This window comes from Molothrus aeneus, chromosome 1 (assembly GCF_037042795.1).
Source record: "Molothrus aeneus isolate 106 chromosome 1, BPBGC_Maene_1.0, whole genome shotgun sequence".
In the NCBI taxonomy this organism is placed as follows: Eukaryota; Metazoa; Chordata; class Aves; order Passeriformes; family Icteridae; genus Molothrus; species Molothrus aeneus.
Window position 1 is genome coordinate 44,047,803 of NC_089646.1, and position 21,592 is coordinate 44,069,394.

A 21,592-nucleotide genomic window follows, 5' to 3' on the forward strand; every position below is an offset into this window, starting at 1 on the left:
AAATAGCAGCATTCATTCTGTAAACAAAATTCAGAGGTTCCAAAAAGGGCCCAAATCCCCAAACTGGACTTGAATCTTGGACTTTGGTTCATACAACAAAAGCTCAATTCATCTCCTTCTGCTGCTTTACATTCTATTGCCTTTACTCAAGAGAAGACAAATTTTCATCTCAGAAATGGAGCACAAAAACTTTTGTTTTAATATGTCTTGGAAAAAATTCTACCTTAGCCATTCTTATTTAGGTTTCCACACTTACCACTGCTCCACCACTTCTTGCCATTGATCACGTAGCTGTCCCCATCTCGCTCAACAGTGCACTGCATATTGGTGGCATCACTTGAAGCCACATCAGGTTCTGTGTCAAAGGAAGAAAACAAACCACCAGATTAAATATAAAGGTAATACAACCTTCACAAATATAGGACTCTGGATACACTATTAAAAGTTTTGCCCCCAGTTGAAAAACTCTTTGAAGACCCTCGCTGCTGGTGGACAGAAGAATTCCTGTTTTCCAACAATCTGTTATTCACGGCCAGTTTAAATGTACTTGCTCTTGGGTTTGGACCACCCTTTGCAATCAGCCTTCTTCCTTTCCTTCTCTTTTAAAATCCTTTATCCTTCCATTGTACTTACAGGTAACAGTCATATTTCTCCCCAGCCTGTTTTCTCCTCCTGGTTTCTTCCCAAGCGAAAATAGAGATTGAAAATAATTTTGTGGTTGCTTATGAATACACTACATGAAGTTGTCAACAAAATGTCATCAATGATTTTTTGGAACAGGAAATATTCTCTCTCCTTTCACTGTTACATCTTTTTACAGGCAATCTACTTTAAAACTAAAGTATCTATCTCCTCTTGGGAAACAGTGAAACAGAATTTGGAATGTAAGTGTTTGCAAGGCTGAGTTCTCTTGATTCCATCTGACACAGGAGGATCAAGATTTTGACATTACGTGTTCCAAAAGCTACCTTCCAGAGATGCTGAATGCCACAAGCCTTCAGGAGCAAAACTAAATACAATGCTGAGCTATGGACATAAAGCAGGTTATTTCTGGGTTATATCTTAAAAAAAATCTATGAGACTGCAAAACCATACAACTTTAATCACAATAATCATACTTGGACTCAATTGTGCATGTCTAGAAAACTCCACAGAACACTACAAGGAAGGGTAAGCTCTATTGTAAACCTGTTTGGTACTATAAATTTTATTTTACTAGTACAAAAAGGAAGCTAAAAATACATAGAAAGCAAATACTAATTATTGTAACCATGAAAATTGGCAGCTACCATGGAAGGCACCAAGGCTGCTCCAGTTTGCATTCACACCTCATAGATGATTTTATATTCAAGCACATTCACTGATACTGAATTAGTACAGAAATGTCCACTGTAACATGCAACTTGCAGTTTTCTACTTTTCCCTGCATACACCATGTGAAGTTTCAACCAATTGGCTCTAACTTTCTTCTAGAGAAAAACTCACCTGTCATGCAGAAGCAAGAACTAATCTTCCCTTCTAGGAGAGGCTCCAGCCACTCTTTCTTTTGCTCTTCAGTGCCATACATGTGGAGGACCTCCATGTTTCCTGTGTCTGTAAGAAATCAGCAGTCATGATTACTGCTCAAGACACACAGCCTGTAAGGTGTGAGACACCCAACTTTTTAATGCTCCAGTGCCATAGTTTTGGGACTAAACCAGGGTTGCTAACCTGGTGCATGACAGTTGAAAACCTCAGGAGCAATAAGTGATCTCCCTGTCTCCTCAGCTATTAGGGCATAGTCAAGCTGGCTGAGACCACTGACATCTGGGAGGAAAAGGTTCCACAGACCTTCTGCTTTGGCCAATTCCTGTCACAAGAATCAACAGAAAAAACATCAGCAATGAGTCATAAAAAAAAATCAATTCTGGTTTGCAACACATTTTCTTTGCTCCTGCCTACCCTACTGTCCAATATATCTGATGGTTTTTGCAATAGCTATTCTGAAATTGTAGGTTCAGTCTTTGATTCAAAGTTCAGATATACCCCTCTCAAACTTCATTTTGTTTTCCTTCTCTCTCATTTGTTTTCTCACTTTTTCCATACTTCCCTCTTCCTTTCTTTTCACCGTTCCTCACATTGTTTCTTTCCATGTAAAGTAACTTCTCTGACAGGATATACCAATCACTCTTATCCTCTGTGTCTGTGCTTTTTTACTGCTAGAGTGCTAAAAATATTTGTTATCCCATACCTTCAGTTTCTCCAGCAGTGGTGGTTTCTTCCATTTGTCCTCAGCATTTCTATGTTCAGTATAATATTTTACTATTTCCTTAGAGAAACAAAATAAAAGATACTGTTTAAATTAAGATCACATGTAACACACAAATAATAATACATCTCTTCCAGATCTACGACCCAAGGAACCAAGTAAAAAATATTCAACACAGGTTTACATTATATAGTTGGCTGCATTATAAAATTAAATATATCATTGTAAGTTCAACGGCAATCTATTCGTTCTGCAAGACTTTAAATATCAGATGACCCCAATCAGTACATTAACTACTATTTGGGATGGTTTAAAGTATGTGATGGACATAGTATCCTAGGAGGTCAGTATTTTCTGGACATAAAAGTACCTATTGACAACAGTACACACAAGAGGCACAAACCCAAAAGTAAAACAACAAATAAAAGCCTGATGTACTGACAGTTAAGATTCAGACACATAACCCAACTAATCTTTTCTTAACTGTGAGGAAAAAAAAGCATTTTCTCTTCCTGTCAAAATAATTCCTTAACAGATAATGTAAGCAGTCATTCCAAGCACCAGTCATTAGTTTTAAGTGAACCTCTGAATTCAGTAATCTTAGTATTTTCACAAACATGTTTTAGTGAGGCACAGAACTTCAAACCTGGCCCAAACCTAGTTATAAAATGAATAAAAGTAGTGTCATTTTCAGAATTGGGCACAATAAAGACAAATGGCCAAGTCGAATTCACAAGTCCTGATTCACAACACCCGTTACCAGAAATAACATCCAAGCACAACACAACTCATCTGAAAAACTTGCATTTTTTTTGTGGTTCATTTGTTTTTTAAAGAAAATATTTTAATTATTGCAAGGCTTTCTTGGACAATCCAAAACTACAATCCCAACTTAGTCACAGAGATACTTTTTAAGAAACTTTGCACATCAAGAGCTAGTGCCCTTGACCCCTCCTTGTGATAAGTAGATGTATTCATTAAACGTTTAGATTAAGATGTTTTCTGCATTTCTGCTTAACTTGGAAAAAAACATAATTCAAAAAGCCAAAACAACAAATTCTGCATCAAAAGCCATCTGTACTTCCACGAGGCTAAAAGCTGAACCAACTTCCTATGTGGAAATTCCTAACCTTCCTAGGACATGAAGTAAACTACTTCATCTAATTTTCCCTTCTACTAAGTATGGACTTTGTGTATATTTCATTATCTGATTTCAAACTTTCATTGATATTAGATATATTCAGGAATGAGGCTATTCTGACACATTATGCAATCCCATTTTCTGTCACAGCCTAAAAAGCAAGAAATAGAAAAATGCATCTTCATATGGTTAAAATCAGCAGTTTCTATTTTTAAATAGGTGTCTTCCGGTTCGGTATCTAAGAGGTTGCAGTTAGTCTAACAAGTATTCTGGCAACTTCCTCTAAAAAGTAACTCTTTCTAAAAAGAGAAGGTTTTACACCTCAAAAGTTTAAAAAGTAACTCTTTAATTAACAATGCACACAACATTTTAATGTTGTATTTTAATCCTGAAAAGAAATAATGCTGTCTATAATGATTTCTGATAATATTTTGTAATGCCATAATCATTACTGCATGAAAATCAGGCTGTTTTGGAAAAAAAAAAAAAAAACAAACCAGGAAGACATGACTTCTATGCGTATTTTTACATTTTTATAGCATCCAGTCAGAAAATGTTCCTTTATAAACAGGTTGATGAAAAGCTTTTACCTTCTCAGCTGGATAAATGTGCTGCTTCATGAACTGCTTAACCTTCAGCAAAATTTCTTGGCCTTTCCTGCTTTGATGGAAGAGCTCTCCAGAAATGCTGTGCTGTGTGCTGCTGAAGGATGACCTAGGAAAGAACATTCAATGCAGTAACAAGACCAGATTTTCCCTCATAATAACATAAGCTGCCTTAGACAGGCATTTAAATGAATGAAAATGTTGGAAAAGCTTTGCCTTGCCTTTGACCAGTAATCCAGACCACTCTTACCTTTTTGAGAGCTCTAATCCTCTTTCTGCCAAAGGCTCCACAAGCTTTGCAAATTCATGACTATTCTCTGCAGAAGCATTTCCAATAAGATACCTGGCATATACACCCTAAAACCAAAAGAAAACCATTTATGTTATAATTATGCACTTAAAATTGTTTCTTTAACACACTGGTGATTTCTCCAAATATAAAAGTAACACTTTAATGCACATGATCTTAAAAGGAAAAAAACTTACTGGGATATGCTAATATTGGTTTTGGTACATATAATGGATATAATGAAGATGCTTGCTGCACAAGAGTTAAAATCATATCCCAGGTAAACCAAACAAAAGGCAAATCACAAAAAGTAGTAGTGGAAAAGTAAAAAACAAAAAAAGAAAAGACAAATGTCTGCACATGATATGGCAAACAAGCCCAGCCTGTCCCTCAAGCCAACTGACAACAGCATAGACATACAACTATTATTGTATTATCCATGACTAAATGAACTATCCACAAACACACAAGGTATGTGGCATTTCAGCAAATGTGAGGGTATTACCTGGGCTATCCCTGCCATTTTAAAATAGGACAAGGCAAGAAAAAAGTTCAAGTTGGGTAAAGCAGTGGAAATACGCCGGCAGCGGCAATAAATGGAAACCAGTTCTTCAAAGGAAGGAGTTTCTACAAAAATAAAAAAAACAAGTGTTTTTTTTGGAATACTCAACATTTTCTATGATTTTTCCCCACTTTATTCTTCAAACATTTGTGCAGTTTTTAAACTTTATGAGGTATTTCTTTTACATAGTAAATACATGATTTATCATTTCTCATGACATAACTGATATGGAGAGACCAAAGGAAGTAGGAATTGCCAGAATTTCAGATAACCATAACAATTCCTGCTGCCCTTTGTCTCCACTCCAGTCAGGCAAATAATTTGACCTGGGGGAAAAAAGGCTTTTTAAAAAAAAATTATTTATTTACATTTACATTTATTTTTTCTTCCATTATCTCTTAAAAAGGTTCAAAATAAGGTTTTACAGAAGTAGCATGTTGTAGCTAAGACAAAGCTTGATAGAACAAAAGTATCTAAAGCCTCACTATCAGCATGTTTGCTACAACAAAAAAAAAAAAAATTATGGAAAAGTTCTTTACAAATGCCAAACTATATGCTTGTGAATTTACCATTTAATTCCTACAACATTTCAAACAGAAACCAGGCCTAGGATTTGTTTCAAGAAAAAGATTAGTTTCATACCTATGGTGTCTTTGAAACCCAAGATAGAGCCTTGACCTAAGTTCTTAATAGATGTCGGCCAAAAGTAGAATTGAGTGGCATATGCTAAATCTGCTAAAGGATGACCAGTAGTTGAAAGTTCCCAGTCCAGCACTGCCAAAACACGAGCCTTAAATAAAAATAAAACCTCAAGTGAGTGCTAGAAGACATGTTATCTCCATCCACACTGCACAACCCACTCAATATCCAAGTGTTTTATTTGGTTACTGTATGTTTAAAATTAAAAACACACACTCTAGCTGTCAACAGCAAAGAGTTCTTTTTGGCACTATCTAAAGATCTGCAGAAAATTAACATTCATATAGGGACAGAAAGCCAGGCATTTTTCCAAAGAAAATCTCATTTAAATCTACATTTTTGAGTAGTGTTCTTTCTGTCAGAAACTTCCAAACTCTTCTAGTATAAAACATGATTGAATTACAATATCCTAAAGAACAGCAGTACTGAGAGTTGTTGTATTTCTTCCCCAGTCCTGTTCCACACTCCTTTAGCACAGAAATTCACACAGACCATGCACCAGAAAACCTAATTTATCACAACATTGTCCATAGATTAACACTTCTGTGGGAAACTGAATTTCTTACACAGGAAGTCAATCACTGCTCAGAGTTGCTCACCATTACAAGCATCCTTGCAATGGTGTCATCAGTTGGGTGGTCTGAGACTCCACACAGTGTCATTCTGAAAAGTTCCTATAATCCAGCTGTCCTGTCCTACTCATGATCCATGGCTACTTGAAATATGTGCAAAAGTCTTTCCTACATGGCCAGTCCTGCATATTCAGGAACAATTTCTACAGATGACTTAAAATGACCTATGTACAACTTGGTCAATTCCTTCAGTTCCTTCTGGAAGAGCTGGGAGAGTCCCCAAGACAGTCAAACTCACTGCTCAGGGAATCAATCAGCACATTTAAGCCTATAAATCATGTCTGTCAACTAATCTATGCACAAAATCTCTAGGAATCTCCGGGATCTGTTTCTTTGTCATGAAGCATGAATTGCAGTCATGGTCACAAGTTCCAGGCATGCCCTCTGGTCACAACTCAGCAGGTAGCACAGAAAAAAGTAATGAAAATGAAACTGTGTTGATATAGGTAGCACATATTTATTTCCATAAACTAGAGGCAAACAAAAAAAAAAATTATCTTTTTTTCCCCCTAAAGATGAATGGGGAAATTTCAGGGTCTCTGTGATCTACATGTGCTCCATAACTAAACAGCTTTTGCAAATTTTCCTTTGCTTCACTAGTGTCATGTATCCTCCATTCAGCTCCTGCTCCAAAAGCCCTTGTTGTTAACTGAAGCCATAAAACAGACTTCAGTGGGCTTTGGATCAGATGCTTATGTAGCTCAATGAAGTGAGCCTTCAGCTGCACTGAATCCAATAGGATCTATGCATATAAAATGCTTTGTTCCTGAACTTTGAAGCAGGGATTAAAACAAATGACTAGAGTATCTCTCAAGGACAGGTTGGACGGGGTCCTGAGCAACCTGGTCTAGTAAAAGGTGTCCCTGCCCATGGCCAAGGGGTTGGAAATAGAGGATCTTTAAGGTCTCTTCCACTCCAAACCATTCAATGATTCTGTGATTCCATTGATTCTATATAGCTCCTGTAATGAAAGGACTGTATTAGGTACCTAAACATCTTACACAGAGTATAGAGAAGAGTTCAATTTTCTACTGTTTCTTTCAAAGGTGTTTCATGCTCCAAAAAAAATCCACATATATGTCCTATTACATGATAGGTGTACAAACAAATGGAGGGCCAAAACCTACTAAATGTACAAATACATTTCAAATACCTCTGTTGGGTGGAAGATGATGTTATCTATCCTGAAGTCCCCATGAATCAGTGTTTCTTCATTATCATCAGGTGGCAAGTTGTTTGCTAACCACTCAGCCAGCTTGTTCATGGCAGGAATATCTGTATGAGCAGCTGCATCATACTGTTTTTTCCAAGTTGATACCTTAAAAATACAAACACCCCAACAGATTTTTCAGTTGATTCACAAGTTTTTCAAGACTACAAAATTTTGAAGCACATGCTTCTGGGCTTTGGCTATCACCACGTTTCTTGAAAATTCAGTAAAACCCAGTACCTCTGCATTTGCAAATGTGAACTGAGATATCAACAGATGAAATGAAGACTACATCTACTTTAATCCTATTTACATAGCCCAAATCTAGTGTTATTCCAAAAGCAAATCTGTTATCTTTCCCTAAGTACAGCATTACAGAATCAATCTGAACGTAGTAATGGCTTCAGATCGTGTACAATTCATTGAACTAAGTGAAGTTTTAATACCTAAAATACAGTCATTAATAATTAACAATTTAGCTTGCAAATCAAATAAACATTCAAAGACCAGACAAAACAAGAGAATGTTGAGTTGTACCTGTCTTTTGCAGTACCCTGGTCCTCTACCATATCCTTGGAGACCCAATGACTGCAAATCCAAGGAGTGCAACAGGGCCAGAGTTTCTATCATTGCAAGATACAGAGCAGAACGCTCTGCTGGGCCCACCTCAGGCAGGGAGATGTCTCGAAAAATGCGACCCTAGAAATACCATAAATCAGGTATTTGATGGGACATACACATCAGATGAAAAGAAGTAAAGCTGTACATTCCGCAACCAAAACCAAATGCAGTGAACCAACACTCCCCATGCAACCAAAAATTCCTTCCTCATTTATTTTATTCCTCACCCAGGGCCAATGAAGGGATTTATGGTAAACCCAGGTCATTAGTATATAGTGTATCTGTAGATGAAATTCTGAATTAAAGCACTCAATCCAGGTATCCTCAAGCTTGAAAGTATCAGGAAAAACAATGTTACTGTATTGTCTCTAAAAAGCTAAGCTGCAGAAAAAATACCAATGAAGACCCCAGGGGAAAGGAGTGGCAGGCAGGGTAATGGGTGCGTTATAGGTACAAAGACGCAAATAATCCAAAGAAATTCACTTGTTTTTCTCCTTAAGAGCAGTAGGATACATTTAGAAGATGGGTTTGTTGTTCCATTTTTACAATTGTTAAAAACAGAGCAGTGCTGACCATCATAGAATAGAGAGACCATACATTTACATGCTTAGAAATGTAACAAGGTTTCTTTTTAAGGTATCACTTTGTTCTAATCAAAACCAGTTAAATCCTCCAACTTTGATGTAAGAAGTCTCTTTCAAATTTTTCACAACCCTTGCATTCTATTACCCTTGATTTACAGTTTTTGTAGGAAGGTTAACCTAATCTTCAGAAACTGGCCCACAAACTTACATTTCTAATTTCCTAGTGAACCTAATGACAGAATAGAATGCAATGAAAAGGAAAAGGCCTGAATTCAACTCCTCCTCCCAGGGTATAAAAAAAAAGAAAAAGACACAATACAACAGACTTGTGCTCAAAATCACCAAAATCTAAAAAAAGTGTATCAATTCAGCAGCACCCCCAGAGTGGTGGACCACAGACAGAGAGACAGAGATATGCCGTAGTCTTTCTGAAACTAGTGTTTGAACTAGAATCCTGCTTTGTTTTCAAGAAAAGGTGATTGCATGTCAGCTCCTATCTTCAATACTAAAAAGCCTCCGGGATGTCCAAAGGTTCGCTTTACAGACTGAATTTTTTCCCTCTGACTTGTGTATGGTTTTCACAAAAGCAATATTGCCTCATTCCAAGATATCCTTCCAAGAGCTCAAACAAGAACAAGAGGCTAAATATTGAGCTAAAAAATTCAACAAAGTGTGAAATAAGCCCTGGAGAAACTGAAATCTGTGAGAATCGCTGACAGCTAACATTTCTTCAAAACATCAGAAGATTATTTACTCTCATATCACAAAACTGCGCTGAGCAAGGCTCTAACAGAAAGGTTATAGACAACTTAAAAGCAGCTTGTAGTAGGGAGAAGGAAAGAATCTTTCACACAAGAGGACCAACCTGCACATGCTGCATTACATAAAACTCTGTTCCAATGATAGAAACGTCACTGCAATACAAAAGGGGCTCAGGCACTGGAAAGCCAGCTGAAAATAAGGCTTTCTGCACACGGTATTCTCTATCCACCTGAGGAAGACACAGAAATTTAGGTTCAATTAAAACCTCTCAAACATAAATGAGCAAAGTGAATTCTCTTGAATGTTTAATTATATGTAGAGCACAGAATGTGGGAAATAATCCAGCCACTCACTGCATTTCTGGACACATTCATCAGTGTGCTGGACCACCATGTATAGACCCTGGTCACATGCAAAACAAAGTGTTTGGAGCTCAGTGAAGAATGTTACTTACCTTGTGTGCTCCAGGTAAAAGGGGACCATGGGGCTTCTTCCTGAGCACAAAAGCCTGCCCACCCTTCTGAAGGTAAAAGGTTGGGTTTGACTGGCCTGAGCTGCAGAGAGAAAGATTATAATTACTCAAAAATTCAAGTACTTACAAATTTGTAAACTTCTAACAGAAATGATACTTGCAAAATGCATTGTGACTTGATCTGAACAAAATGGCAGGATGGAGGAAAGCATCTTCTCCAGAGCTGTTTTGTGTTGTGGTTTTTTTTCCAAATCGGACTGGAACAGGTTGCCCAGAGAAGTTGTGGATCCCCCATCTCTGAAAGAGTTCAAGCAGGCTGGAAGGGGCTCTGAACAACCTGGTCTAGAGGAAGGTGTCCCTGCCCAAGGCAAGGGGATTGGAACTAAATGATCTTTAAGGTCTCTTCCCGCCCAAACCACTCTAAGATTCTACTCCATGATTAAATTACTGATGATTTTAGTACCAAGCCCCACTGTCTGCCAGCCTGATTATCACATCCAAAGATTATGCTTAAGGTACAGCCTATAGGAACTGTAAAATTTTAAAGAATGCGTGTTGAAGTCACAAAGAAAATTAGACATTTCAATCACATGTAACAGAGAAGGACAACCCAGCTAAACCCTTCATAACACCTTGTCTATCACATTCTAATCAAACTCATTGATCCTTATTCTCCTCAAGGCTCATTGATCCTTATTTTCCTCAAGTGTTAATCTGCATGCTTTTCTCTCCTTATTCTTGTTCATTTTTAAGATGCATTCTGACCTAGACCAATAAACAATTAGACAACTATTGGAAAACAAAAATCAAATGAACTTTTGCCATCATTCTTCCCATTACGTTTCCATTCTCCCCAAAGCAGTTAAGGCACAGTTTGCAATAGTTTAAAAAGTTTGACTGACAATACTCTGCCTGGAACAAAACAAATTTAGGCCAGCTGAAGCCTTAAACTGTAATTACAAGACCAAGAAGTAAAAGCATAAACACTAACAAAATTTTAGCAGATTTTACTATTAGCTACTCTCCTCAGGCTCCTCCTAAAGTCTTCTCAGCTGAGGTATGTAGGAAGATTAGGGTGGATTGAATGAATTAATGTTTTATATTTACATCAGAAGACAATGAAAAGCGTTCACTGTTTCTTGGTGATAGCCACAAATAAGTTAGTCAAGGTCATGCCTACAAAGGAATTAATCCTTATTTTTTAGAAAAACTTTACTTCTAATAGTTAGTCCATGACATGAAGTCGTGCAGCCACACCACTGATTTGCTGAATGCAAACGAACATAGTGCTCTATGGAACAGAGGCTTTTTGGTGTAGCACCTCCCTGGCACACTGCATGATGCTCCCCGGGCAGTAACGGGAATCCTAGCTCATCCTAACGCTGCTCTCGTGCATTTGCTTACCTGGTGACAGCCTGATGTTTTTACCATTGATTTCTTAAGCCATGTGTGTACTTGTGAACATTGCTATTCACTGTGCAATTAAAGATGGAGCAGATCAATTGCGATTTATGTGTAGGCAATAAAACAATCGTGGGCGTACTCTGAGGACAGCGGGAAGCCGACCCAACACACAACCCGCCCACTGACGGAGTGCGACAAAGGCCACTACGGCCGCCACCGCGAACTTTAACTTCTCCAGCAGCTCAAGGGGTGAGCTGGGACATGCCCTTAATTGGACTAAGTCAGAATGCATCTTAAAAATCCATCGATGGCTGCTGCCCGCCATCCCGACGGCAAAGGGCTCGTCCTCTGACCACTTTCCCTGGCAGGAGGCAGCGAGCGGCTCCTCTGCCCGCCCCTCCCGGGCGCTCCGGGGCAGGGGAGCGGCGGCGGCCCCGCCACCAGGGTCAGTGCCCCGTCACCGATGTCACCTGCGTTACCTATACTGCCTGACAGCCAGCGCGCCCGCGGGCTGCCGAGGGAAGCAGGGCAAGCGGCTGCTCAGGTACCGCTCCAGGCTGCCCAGGTCGAAGCGGTGCTGCGGCCGCACCTCGCTAGTGCCCGGCTCCGCCGCCATCTTCGGAGGCCGCGCCGGAGCCCGCCCGGCCGGGTCACCCGGAGGCGCCTTGGTCCGCCGAGGAAAGCGCTTCGCAGCCCCCCTGGCTGTCGGGCCAGGCGGCTTCTCCCCGAACACGACTTTTTCGGGAGGCAGGTAACGCCCCGGCGGCCACCGCCCCTCAGCCCCCGCCCGCTGCCGGCCGTGAGGAGGCGGCGCCGGGAACGGTCGGCCCCGGGAAGGGCTGGCCCCGCTCCGCCCCGGGAACGATCGGCCCCGGGAAGGGCTGGCCCCGCTCCGCTCCGCCCCGGCGCTTCCCGGAAGCTCCCGGGGCCAGGCACAGACGTGTCGCTGCTATGGCGGATCCTGGGCGGCTGGAGCGGCTGGAGCGGCGTGTGCGGGAGCTGGAGGAGGAGCTGGCCCGGGAGAAGCGTGGGCGGGCGGCGGCGCGGGCCCGCATCGACACCATGAGCGCCGAGGTGACCGACTCGAACCCCTACAGGTGCGCTGAGGGGCCCTGGGGGCTGCGGGGCTCTGTCGGGGCGTGGAGGATGGGCAAGGGGGAGGCCGTGGGTTGAACGGTGGGTCTGGGGGAGCCGGAGAGGCTCGGACGGGTGGGAATCTCAGGGATGGGGGCAGGTGTGCTCAGGAGGGTGTCGGGCAGTGCCGGAGGCAGGGGCTCCGGGAGGGATGCTCTCGGGTTTCCCACCTGGTAGGGCTGGATGTCAGGGTTACTTTGTATTTTCATGCTTTACAGTACAGTACGGGCGGGGAGGGAGAAAATCTGAAAACCTTGTTTTTCAGCTAGGTTGCTAGTAAATGGGACAGGTGTTGGTATTATATGAGGTCTTATTCTCATTTTTCCAAATTGCCTATTTTAGAAGTTGGTTTATAGAATTCTTGAGCTTTAGAGACCCTTTCCCTTCTAGAAATCTGATGATTTTTTGGTTTTGGCTTTGTTAGTTTGGGTTTGTTTTTGTTTTTTTCCTTAATACATGAAAAATGCCATAAAGGGATAAAAATGTTACTTTAAAACCCTTTCAGTTATTCTCAAAACCTGATGGTCTCTATGTTTTTTTTTAACGTTGTGTTAATCTAATCAAATCTATCAAAAAACAGTGGAAGTCTTCACTAGTTTGCTGCCATATGGTTCATTACCAGAAAAAAAAAAAGTGTCACCTTTCATTCTGGGATTATCAGGGATTCATTTACCAAAATATCTCTGTCCTCCTGATTTCATGATATTACCAGAGGTGTAGGTGCATGAGTTTCTGTAGGGTTAGGACTCTGGGGCAAATAGGAAAGCATCTACTCTGTCACTCAGACTGTACCTAGCTGGCAATCACAACTGCAGTGGGAACAGCAGGCTTGTGTTTATTGCTTGGTGAGGTTATTTCTAAAGCAAAAGTGATTTTAAGTACGTGAAAAGCAAAATTGTTGCTAGAAACATAAAGAACATTTTCTGTGTTAACATTGCATTTTTTTCTTTGTAGTCGCTTGATGGCATTAAAAAGAATGGGGATTGTCAAAGACTATGAGGTAGGATTTATCTGTAATGAAACACTGTTTACATTTTTATTCCTTGGGAGGACCACTTTTGGCATACTGATGTGTACATTATTCCTTCCTACAGAAAATCCGTACCTTCACAGTTGCAGTAGTAGGTGTGGGAGGCGTTGGCAGCGTGACTGCTGAAATGCTGACAAGGTGTGGCATTGGTAAGGTAATGAGAGTTTTTTTTGTTCTTGTGTATCTTTATAGTAGATGGACCAGTCCTCTTCGTAAAGAATTTGATTTGATTTTACCCAAATAGAAAAATGTTGTGAAGAAAGTACTCAAGAACAGCACTTGTGTAAACATCACACATGACAAGTCTGCATTTTATTATGCTGGTAAATTCATTTATTTAGGGCTTGATCCTGTATCACATGGATGATTCTTGTTTGGATGTTTGTCCTCTCCATATTCTTATATGAACCCATCTCTCTAATCCTTGTGCTGCAAAAGGATTATTGCCAAAGGAAAACAAAATAAAGAAAGAGGAGGGGGTATTTCACATAAAGTCTTATAAGAACCAAGTTTATATCATGCAACTGAAATGTAGTAGATGACAAACAGAAATCTTTATCACAAACATTAGTTTGTCATGTGGCAGCAAGTAATATAGGTGATAATAGAGGTGTTACTGTTCATATAGGTTAATCTGTTGAATATTCTTAGTTTTAATGACTTAACAGATTGGTTCAGTATTTCACATCCTTATGATGTTTGTACCTCTTGTATGTGAACTGAATGGGCCTCTGAGGGAGGGAGTTTGGTTGGGGGAGTTTTCTATGGCTTTGGTTTTAGATTTAGTTCTGTTGTTCAAAATTGCCACAGTGCTCTGTTTGCAGAGTTTTTGGAGATTCACACATGTTTAAACAATCTTTGTTGTAGCTGCTTCTGTTTGATTATGACAAAGTGGAACTGGCAAACATGAACAGACTCTTCTTCCAACCTCATCAAGCTGGATTAAGTAAAGTGCAAGCAGCAGAACATACTTTGAGGTATAACTTGGAGAAATGGGTATCAAAATCGTTTGAGCCAGGATGCTGCTCTAGAAAATCAGTGTTTCACTCTTAATCATTTGCAAAGAAGCATGATCTAATTTGGGAATTTGAGCATAAAATATTTGTGGGGATGATTGATACTTCAAAGACATTTTTGTACTGGCCAAAACCTTAATGTGAGTCTGCTTTTTGGTTAAAGCCAGTTTTGCTCAGAAGTTTGGTATAAACGATGCCACTTCCATATGTTGTGGTTTTTTTCTTATCTAATGTGAATTATTCACAAATATGGGTGAATTCTAGAGTTCAGAGTGGAAACTTAAGATTGTAGCAAGACTTGTGAAGTTAGGGAGAAGAATGCAAATTATCACTGTATTCTTTACCACTGACTCTTATTATTTCCTCCATAAGGGATATTAATCCTGATGTTCAGTTTGAAGTACATAACTACAACATCACAACACTGGACAACTTTGAGCACTTCATGGATAGAATACGGTAAAATTCCCCAACTTTAGCATGTTGCTAAGTTCTGCTGATGTGTGGTTCTACACAGTCTCCCGTTTTTCTTGTTGGGGCTCTTTTTCAATTTAAAAACTTCTAATTGAAAACCTCTGGGAAATATATGTATAAGAAGACATTCCTGTCCAGATCTGTTATGGAAAACAGATCAGATCATATCTTGAGTGCTCTGTAGTAATTTTCAAGTATGATTTATAAAATGAAGAAGAAAGTAGTTACTAGTGGATCTCCTAGAGATCTGCAATAACTTACACCGTTTGCTGTTCTGTTGTACAAAGATACAATTCTCCAGTACTTCATACTGTGAGTGCACACTATATAAAACAGTCTAAAATGCCCATATATTTAAATCCTAGCCTCAGCATGGTGTTGTTTCTACTGCACATCTAAGATGCTGGTTGTGTCCTGTACTGCATTTGCACAAGCCTTGTTAGAAATTCACTTTTCTTGGGCTTCTGTACTCTATAGCAGCATGTTGGTTGCCGTGTTGGTGTTTTGTTCTGCTGGCAATTTCATGTGTATTTCTGATGCTCGTTGCAGTAACGGTGCACTGGAGGAAGGGAAGCCTGTGGATCTGGTTCTGAGCTGCGTGGACAACTTTGAAGCTCGCATGGCAATTAACACTGTAAGGCCACCAAAGGCACGAGCTTGTGGCAGGCTGTTTTCTCCTAGAAATATGTTAGGAGTTGTGGAACTATAGAAAAGACATGAACTTAAAAACAATCTCCTAAGAAATGTCCCCCTTGGCTTGAAGAATCTGAGCTTTTACCCAGTTCTTATTAACCCATTTTATGTGTATAAATATCACTAAGACTTTGAAGTTGCTATCAGCTAATGGTTAGTAAAAGACTGAAGTATCATAAACTCTATCTTCTCTAATTACTCTGTTTATATAACAGTATTTTCAAAGGCTGGTATGTTAAATCTTACAAACTTAAAAAGATTTTCTATAGCTAACTGTATACCTCATGTGACTTTCTGTATATTAAAAATGCTGTTTATTTAATCAAACTCTTTTTCTTTATAGTAGTAGCCAATGTAAGATATATGCCAAATGTATGTTTTCTGTTACCCTTCAGCTGACTTGATCCATAAATTGCAGGCAGGGAAGGCACACAGCTACACTGTACCCAAGCCTATAAAATAATTTGTGGAATTATATTCTGTACTGTGCTGTAACTAGGTCTCTAATGTCTGTATTGTTAGAACATCTCAGATCCTCAGGAAAGCACAAAGGGCTATCTTCATGAGGGCAACTTTATTTATCAAAGGACAAATCAAGCAGCAAATTAATTTCTGTCTCTTGATGTACTTTTTTCTGACCGTAGCCTTTTTGCCTGAAATCAGGGAGATGAATGTGTTTCATCACTCCCAATTGTTTGAGTCCCTATTCTTTTCATTAAACTTCTGCAGTGCTGATATTTGTGTTTCTGTGTTTATAAGGCCTGCAATGAACTTGGACAAATCTGGATGGAGTCTGGAGTGAGTGAAAATGCAGTGTCAGGACACATCCAGCTGATCATCCCTGGTGAATCCGCTTGTTTTGCGGTACGTGGTGCTCTGCTGAATTGCTCTCTTGCCTTTTAGAGTGCGACTGGGAATGTGAAGATTAGCTGGCCTTGTGAGAGAGATCCTGGCACAGCTGATGCAGTACCTTAAATTTCTGTGTGATTTCTTGAGTGCTTTTTTACAGCTTACTTTCTCTATTGCCCTTCAGTGTGCTCCTCCACTGGTAGTAGCTGCAAATATTGATGAGAAGACATTGAAACGAGAAGGAGTTTGTGCAGCCAGTCTTCCTACTACCATGGGTGTTGTGGCAGGAATGCTTGTGCAAAATGTTCTCAAGTAAGTGACTGAATTGTTGCTATTTGATGTGTACAGTGAAATATTTAAATATTTAATCGTGCTCTGATTTGACATCATTATACATAAAAAAATGCTACAGTGCTGACTTGTCTTTGGAATTTTGTATATGGACAAAGAATAAATTACTTCTCTTGCCTGTAGCTGAGTTATTCTCACACACCATGAGAAGATGGGATTCTGTATTGATCCAGTTATTCTGTTGCCAGCTGACTACAGCATAACTGGATTTAAGGCAATTACAGTAACTCACATTACAACTCCATGAGTCTGAAGTGTATTCTAAAAGTTCTTTGAGGAAGAATTATTCCCTAATCAACTGAAGTTTTAGGTTTGTACCTCTATTACAAGCTCCTTCTTTCTCTGTGTTTCTAGATACCTGTTAAATTTTGGTACTGTGAGTTATTATCTTGGTTACAATGCGATGCAGGATTTCTTCCCAACTATGTCTATGAAGCCAAACCCCCAGTGTAGTGACCACAATTGCAGAAAACAGCAAGAAAATTATAAGGTAAAAATGATTTGAGTTTGTGGATCATTTTTTTTTTTCTTTCCCTTTTCTTAGAGAACAAAGCAAGTTGCAAATCTGTAGTAAAAGAAAATGTTCATATCTACTCCAGTTGGCAGCACTCATCTTCAGATGGTTGCACGTTTCTAAATATACAGTACTTACAGTTACCTTAAAGTAAAGGGTAGGAAGGAAGGTTGAACAATTATGTAGAAGAAAATACTACTTAACTGAATGCAAACTTTTTTAGCAGTCATATATTTCTGAGTGTTAATGGGTTTGGTGGTTTTTTTTGAACTTGCAGGTATTCTGCCTTTTTGCTCCTAAGCAGTCACCGTTTAGAAACTTTTTATCTTATATATTGGAAGAAATGTGACTATTAGGCTTGAACTTCTTTGCTGTTTTTGGAAATTGGACTGTTAAATTCTTGGTATTGAGGGGATTGTTTTTCTGTGTTTTTCCTCTAGAAAAAAGAAGCTGCAAGACCAAAAGAAGAAGTAATTGAAAAGGATGAAGAAATAGTACATGAAGACAATGACTGGGGTAAGTCATCACATGGAGACTAAATGATTTTCCCAACACTGAGATTCATTTAGGGTGAACACAGTTTAGGGTACATAGAATTTTTTTAGTTCCTATATTTTATAACTTACACTGTGTAATCACTTTTGGCTTTTCCCAGGTTTTGAAAGTAATTTTACCACAACTTGATGGTATGCTTTTAGTGCAATGTGCAGGTTTTAGGCTCAAAATATAACTGCTGCTTGAAGAAAAAACTTTCTCAGAAAATGGTTTGAAGATGAGAGAGATATGAGAAGATATATTAACTGCATATTCCTTTTAAATATACTAAAGAGCAGTTGTCATTTCCATAACCACTGTGCTGAGGCATCCCATAGATTTTTACTTTCCTCTGAGGATTTTAAATTAGAAGGAATTATCTTAAGGAATGGTAAATATGTTTTATATAACTATTTTAAGACTGGAGATATATGTTCTGTTTATTACATGCTATAGAAAATAATCTTATCTTACACCTGGGATAAGTGTCCTTACGGTAAAGTTTAAATAGTAAGGACAAGGAAGAGATGCCATTCTGGTTCATAAGTTGCCTATATAGAATTATTTCATATATTCTAAAGGGAAAATATTTTCTATTGGTCATTACCAATGAAGCTGTTGAAATCAAAGGTGTTTCTCGTTTAATTTAATTCTGTTTTTGGAAAGTAGCTGCATCTTTCTTCTTACTGTGATAACTTGGTGATTAAAGAACTTTTTCTTCTAACTTCTAATGGAGTTTTAGTTTCCTTTTAATGCAAAGGCATTGAATTAGTATCAGAAATTTCAGAAGATGAGCTGAAGGCTGCATCTGGCCCAGTACCTGAGCTTCCTGAGGGAATTAGTGTAGCATATACTATCCCAGACAAGGTAATGTACTTATTCTTTATGAATTTATGAAATACTCATTGTAGATTAAATTTATAATACCAGCCAGTTTGGTTACCCTTTAAACCTAGAACAGAATTCCATCTTGAACAATTCCAGTGAAATGTGACCTCAATTCATTTGATTATCCCTTTCTGTGATCCAGTTTTGTGTTCTGGGACAGATACTTCTTTAAGTGTGGATGCTAGTGCAAATGTACTGCTGAGATGATAGGAATTAATGCATTTGGGGGCTGGAGGAAGGACAGCAAATATCAATTTCTCAGTTGATATTTTGTTGACTAATTAATTTTTCCCATACATATCTTGTAAAAGCTGTACTAGTCAAAGAGCAATGAGTATACCTGGGGAACATAGAATCTGAATGTACTGCAGTAAGAACATTCTACCTCCTAGTCAAAATCATTTACAATTGAATCTTATAATCACTTAGGCCTAATCTCACTACTGAGTGCCTGCTTTTAGGAAAATGGTGTGGTGTAACAGCAATAAACCTGATCTGTGGGGGGTTTTTTGTTTACTTTTTTTTGTTGACATCTTTTTCTTCCTGTTCTTAACAGGAAGAGAATTCAATAACTGGGGAGACAGTAGCAGAGTCTGAAGAAAGCCTAGAAGAACTCATGGCCAAAATGAGAAACATGTAGAAAAACAAATATTAAGTACAACTTTGACGAGTTTGGATGGACATTGGATTTTGAGAAGACCAGACTTCTTACTTTTTTCCTTTTTTTTACTTCCATTGAAGCTTACTTTTCTGATGAAACAGAACTGTTAGAGGGGCAGGAAGGACACAGACTTAAATTGTTTATATTCTGTTTTCTCATCATGTCTTTATTAACAGATAGAGCCGTGCTACTGTTAAATTTTAGTTTCTTAGCATTGCTAGTGTCCAGATATTTCAGTGGCAAATAAAAGTACCTGGATAAAATAAAAAAGCAGGCACAGGACATTATATACCCTATCATGTGATGGGAATAGCACATAGAACAGGCCAAGGGAAAGATGAAATCTGCTGGAGTGGGCTGAGTGGGTGAAGGGCAGATGATAATGCCTCTCTCATGGTGCTGCTCCTGAGTTTCCAGGCACTTGTACTTGGTTGTCATTCACTGGTCTAAAGTCTTGGCATGGATCATGCTGTGGCTTCTTTTTCTGAGTAACGAGAACGTATAAGCCTTTTCATCTGCCTTAAATATCCTTGGGATGGAATTTTCTTTATCAGTGTCTTACTGCTGCTTGTCCTTAAACAGCTGCCTATGTTTTGTATGTGATATTTTGAGTATACTGTAAGAAGGTGAAGTCTTCTGGTATTATTACATTAGCAGCATGCCACTATTTTGTCTGGCAGATGCTTTTCATGACAGAATTATGAGCAACATTGGAAAGAACTGGAGATTTTGTCTACCTTTTCAGAAGTCTAAATATTATATTTTTGTTGGTTACTGGAAATTGAGCTATAATTCAGATCACTCTCCATCATGTGGGCTATATTAAGGAATGTAAGTCTGAGTTTGCATAGAAAGCCTTCTAAAATTAGATGCTCTAAATTTTTAGATTTGCAAATATCTTTATTGGAGTAGCTCACCTGTTGTATTTGTCTTATAAATGACATAAGTTTAAGTACAGTCATACAACCTTTTAAATGGCCATGTGTTAAACTGACCTGTAAATATTTGCATCCTGGAGCACCAGTACCCTGCAGAACTGGAAGGATCAGTTTCAAATATTTTAACTACTGTGGGCATCTGATCCAGAACTTGGTCATTATTTCAGCCTTGGCAGTATAGTACAAATATTTCCAAAGTAGGCTCTTCAAAAAACTTCTCCACAACGTGATGCAGCCAACACAGAGCCAGCTAGTATTGGTAGTAGTAGTACCCCACTAAAATGAAAACAGACAGCAATACCATGGTGGTGCTTCTGTTTCTTAGGGCAGCTGAATGAATATCTGTTAGTTATACTAATAATTAGTTTAAAAAATGTTTCATTTCTAAGTAATGGTTACAAAATTCAAAATCAGTTTCCTTCACAGCTGACATCAAATTGCATTATACACAGAAAAATCACTTCTGAAACCAGTGAAGGAGATTTTGGGTGTGTTTTGAGTGTGGGGCATTATACTGCAAAATTGAAGTCGCTTTTTTTGGATTGAGTTCTGTTTTGGAGGAACCAGGTTTTAGAAATGAACTGCAAAGAAAGACAGGAAATAGAATAATGAGACCATTAAAAAGGTAGATACTTGAATCTGTGTCACTAAGTCTATGATAGCCTGATCCAGTGTCAATTTATGTGTTACTTACGTTTCTCTGTGACTTTCACCTTTCTGTTGGGAACAATAGAAGTCAGGCACTCAGCTGTGTGGATCTGGAGATCCTGAGGGAAATGGCTGATTCATTTCTACAACAGCTCATTTCATCCTGACTCTTAATTATTTGGCTGACATGGCTGCTATCACAGGATTGACAGCTTTATGAGAGGCAACTTCAAGTAAACTTTTATGAGGGAATTAATGCACTTTTGTATGCCCTGTTAGAGAGGACACAAAATGGTTCCTGTGTTACTTTTAGACTTCCAACTTGTATATACAAGAAAAATTTGAAATAATCAGAAAATGAATAATTGTATTAAAATAATTGTATGTGTCAATGGTTAAAATTATTTAAAAATAAACAGCATCCAAAAATGCAGCACTAAGGATTTTTTTTAATTAAAAAGATAATGAGATAATGTGCTCTAACTGTAAAACACAAGAGAATATTTATTGCTTCCTTGGTTATGAACTTACAAATCGAAGTACATTGCCATGATTAAGTCCAGCTTTGTTTATTCAGCAATCTTATAAAAGTGTTCAGTTTTTACAGTGTCTCATGAATGTTATTAAGATGTT

General features: G+C 38.7%; 2 protein-coding genes across 2 annotated transcripts in view; one reads left to right on the forward strand and one right to left on the reverse strand.

Moving 5' to 3' along the window:
* Positions 1–11,913, reverse strand: part of ACAD11 (acyl-CoA dehydrogenase family member 11) — a 28,997-nt gene extending 17,084 nt beyond the window's left edge. The window contains exons 1-13 of the mRNA XM_066555992.1: positions 11,709–11,913; positions 9,808–9,907; positions 9,457–9,582; positions 7,924–8,085; positions 7,330–7,494; positions 5,488–5,635; positions 4,789–4,910; positions 4,245–4,351; positions 3,980–4,103; positions 2,231–2,308; positions 1,711–1,849; positions 1,486–1,593; positions 257–355 (exon numbers count right to left, since the gene is read on the reverse strand). Of these exons, the coding sequence (XP_066412089.1) occupies positions 257–355; positions 1,486–1,593; positions 1,711–1,849; positions 2,231–2,308; positions 3,980–4,103; positions 4,245–4,351; positions 4,789–4,910; positions 5,488–5,635; positions 7,330–7,494; positions 7,924–8,085; positions 9,457–9,582; positions 9,808–9,907; positions 11,709–11,845 (1,615 nt within the window). The 5' untranslated portion in view covers positions 11,846–11,913. The remainder of the gene's footprint in view (positions 1–256; positions 356–1,485; positions 1,594–1,710; positions 1,850–2,230; positions 2,309–3,979; positions 4,104–4,244; positions 4,352–4,788; positions 4,911–5,487; positions 5,636–7,329; positions 7,495–7,923; positions 8,086–9,456; positions 9,583–9,807; positions 9,908–11,708) is intronic.
* A 238-nt stretch (positions 11,914–12,151) lies between these two features.
* Positions 12,152–21,392, forward strand: UBA5 (ubiquitin like modifier activating enzyme 5). Its single transcript, XM_066556005.1, has 12 exons — positions 12,152–12,326; positions 13,318–13,363; positions 13,458–13,547; positions 14,261–14,370; positions 14,782–14,868; positions 15,433–15,517; positions 16,336–16,440; positions 16,610–16,737; positions 17,131–17,266; positions 17,731–17,806; positions 18,585–18,691; positions 19,269–21,392. Exons 1-12 carry the CDS (start codon positions 12,181–12,183, stop codon positions 19,350–19,352), a joined length of 1,200 nt encoding a protein of 399 aa, XP_066412102.1. The 5' UTR covers positions 12,152–12,180; the 3' UTR covers positions 19,353–21,392.
* Positions 21,393–21,592: the final 200 nt, after the last annotated feature.

Coding starts and splice junctions, on each gene's coding strand:
- UBA5 (XM_066556005.1), top strand. CDS start 12,181: ATGGCGGATCCTGGGCGGCTGGAGCGGCTGGAGCGGCGTGTGCGGGAG. Junction 12,327..13,317: donor ACCGACTCGAACCCCTACAG/GTGCGCTGAGGG, acceptor TTTTCTTTGTAG/TCGCTTGATGGCATTAAAAA. Junction 14,869..15,432: donor CACTTCATGGATAGAATACG/GTAAAATTCCCC, acceptor TGCTCGTTGCAG/TAACGGTGCACTGGAGGAAG.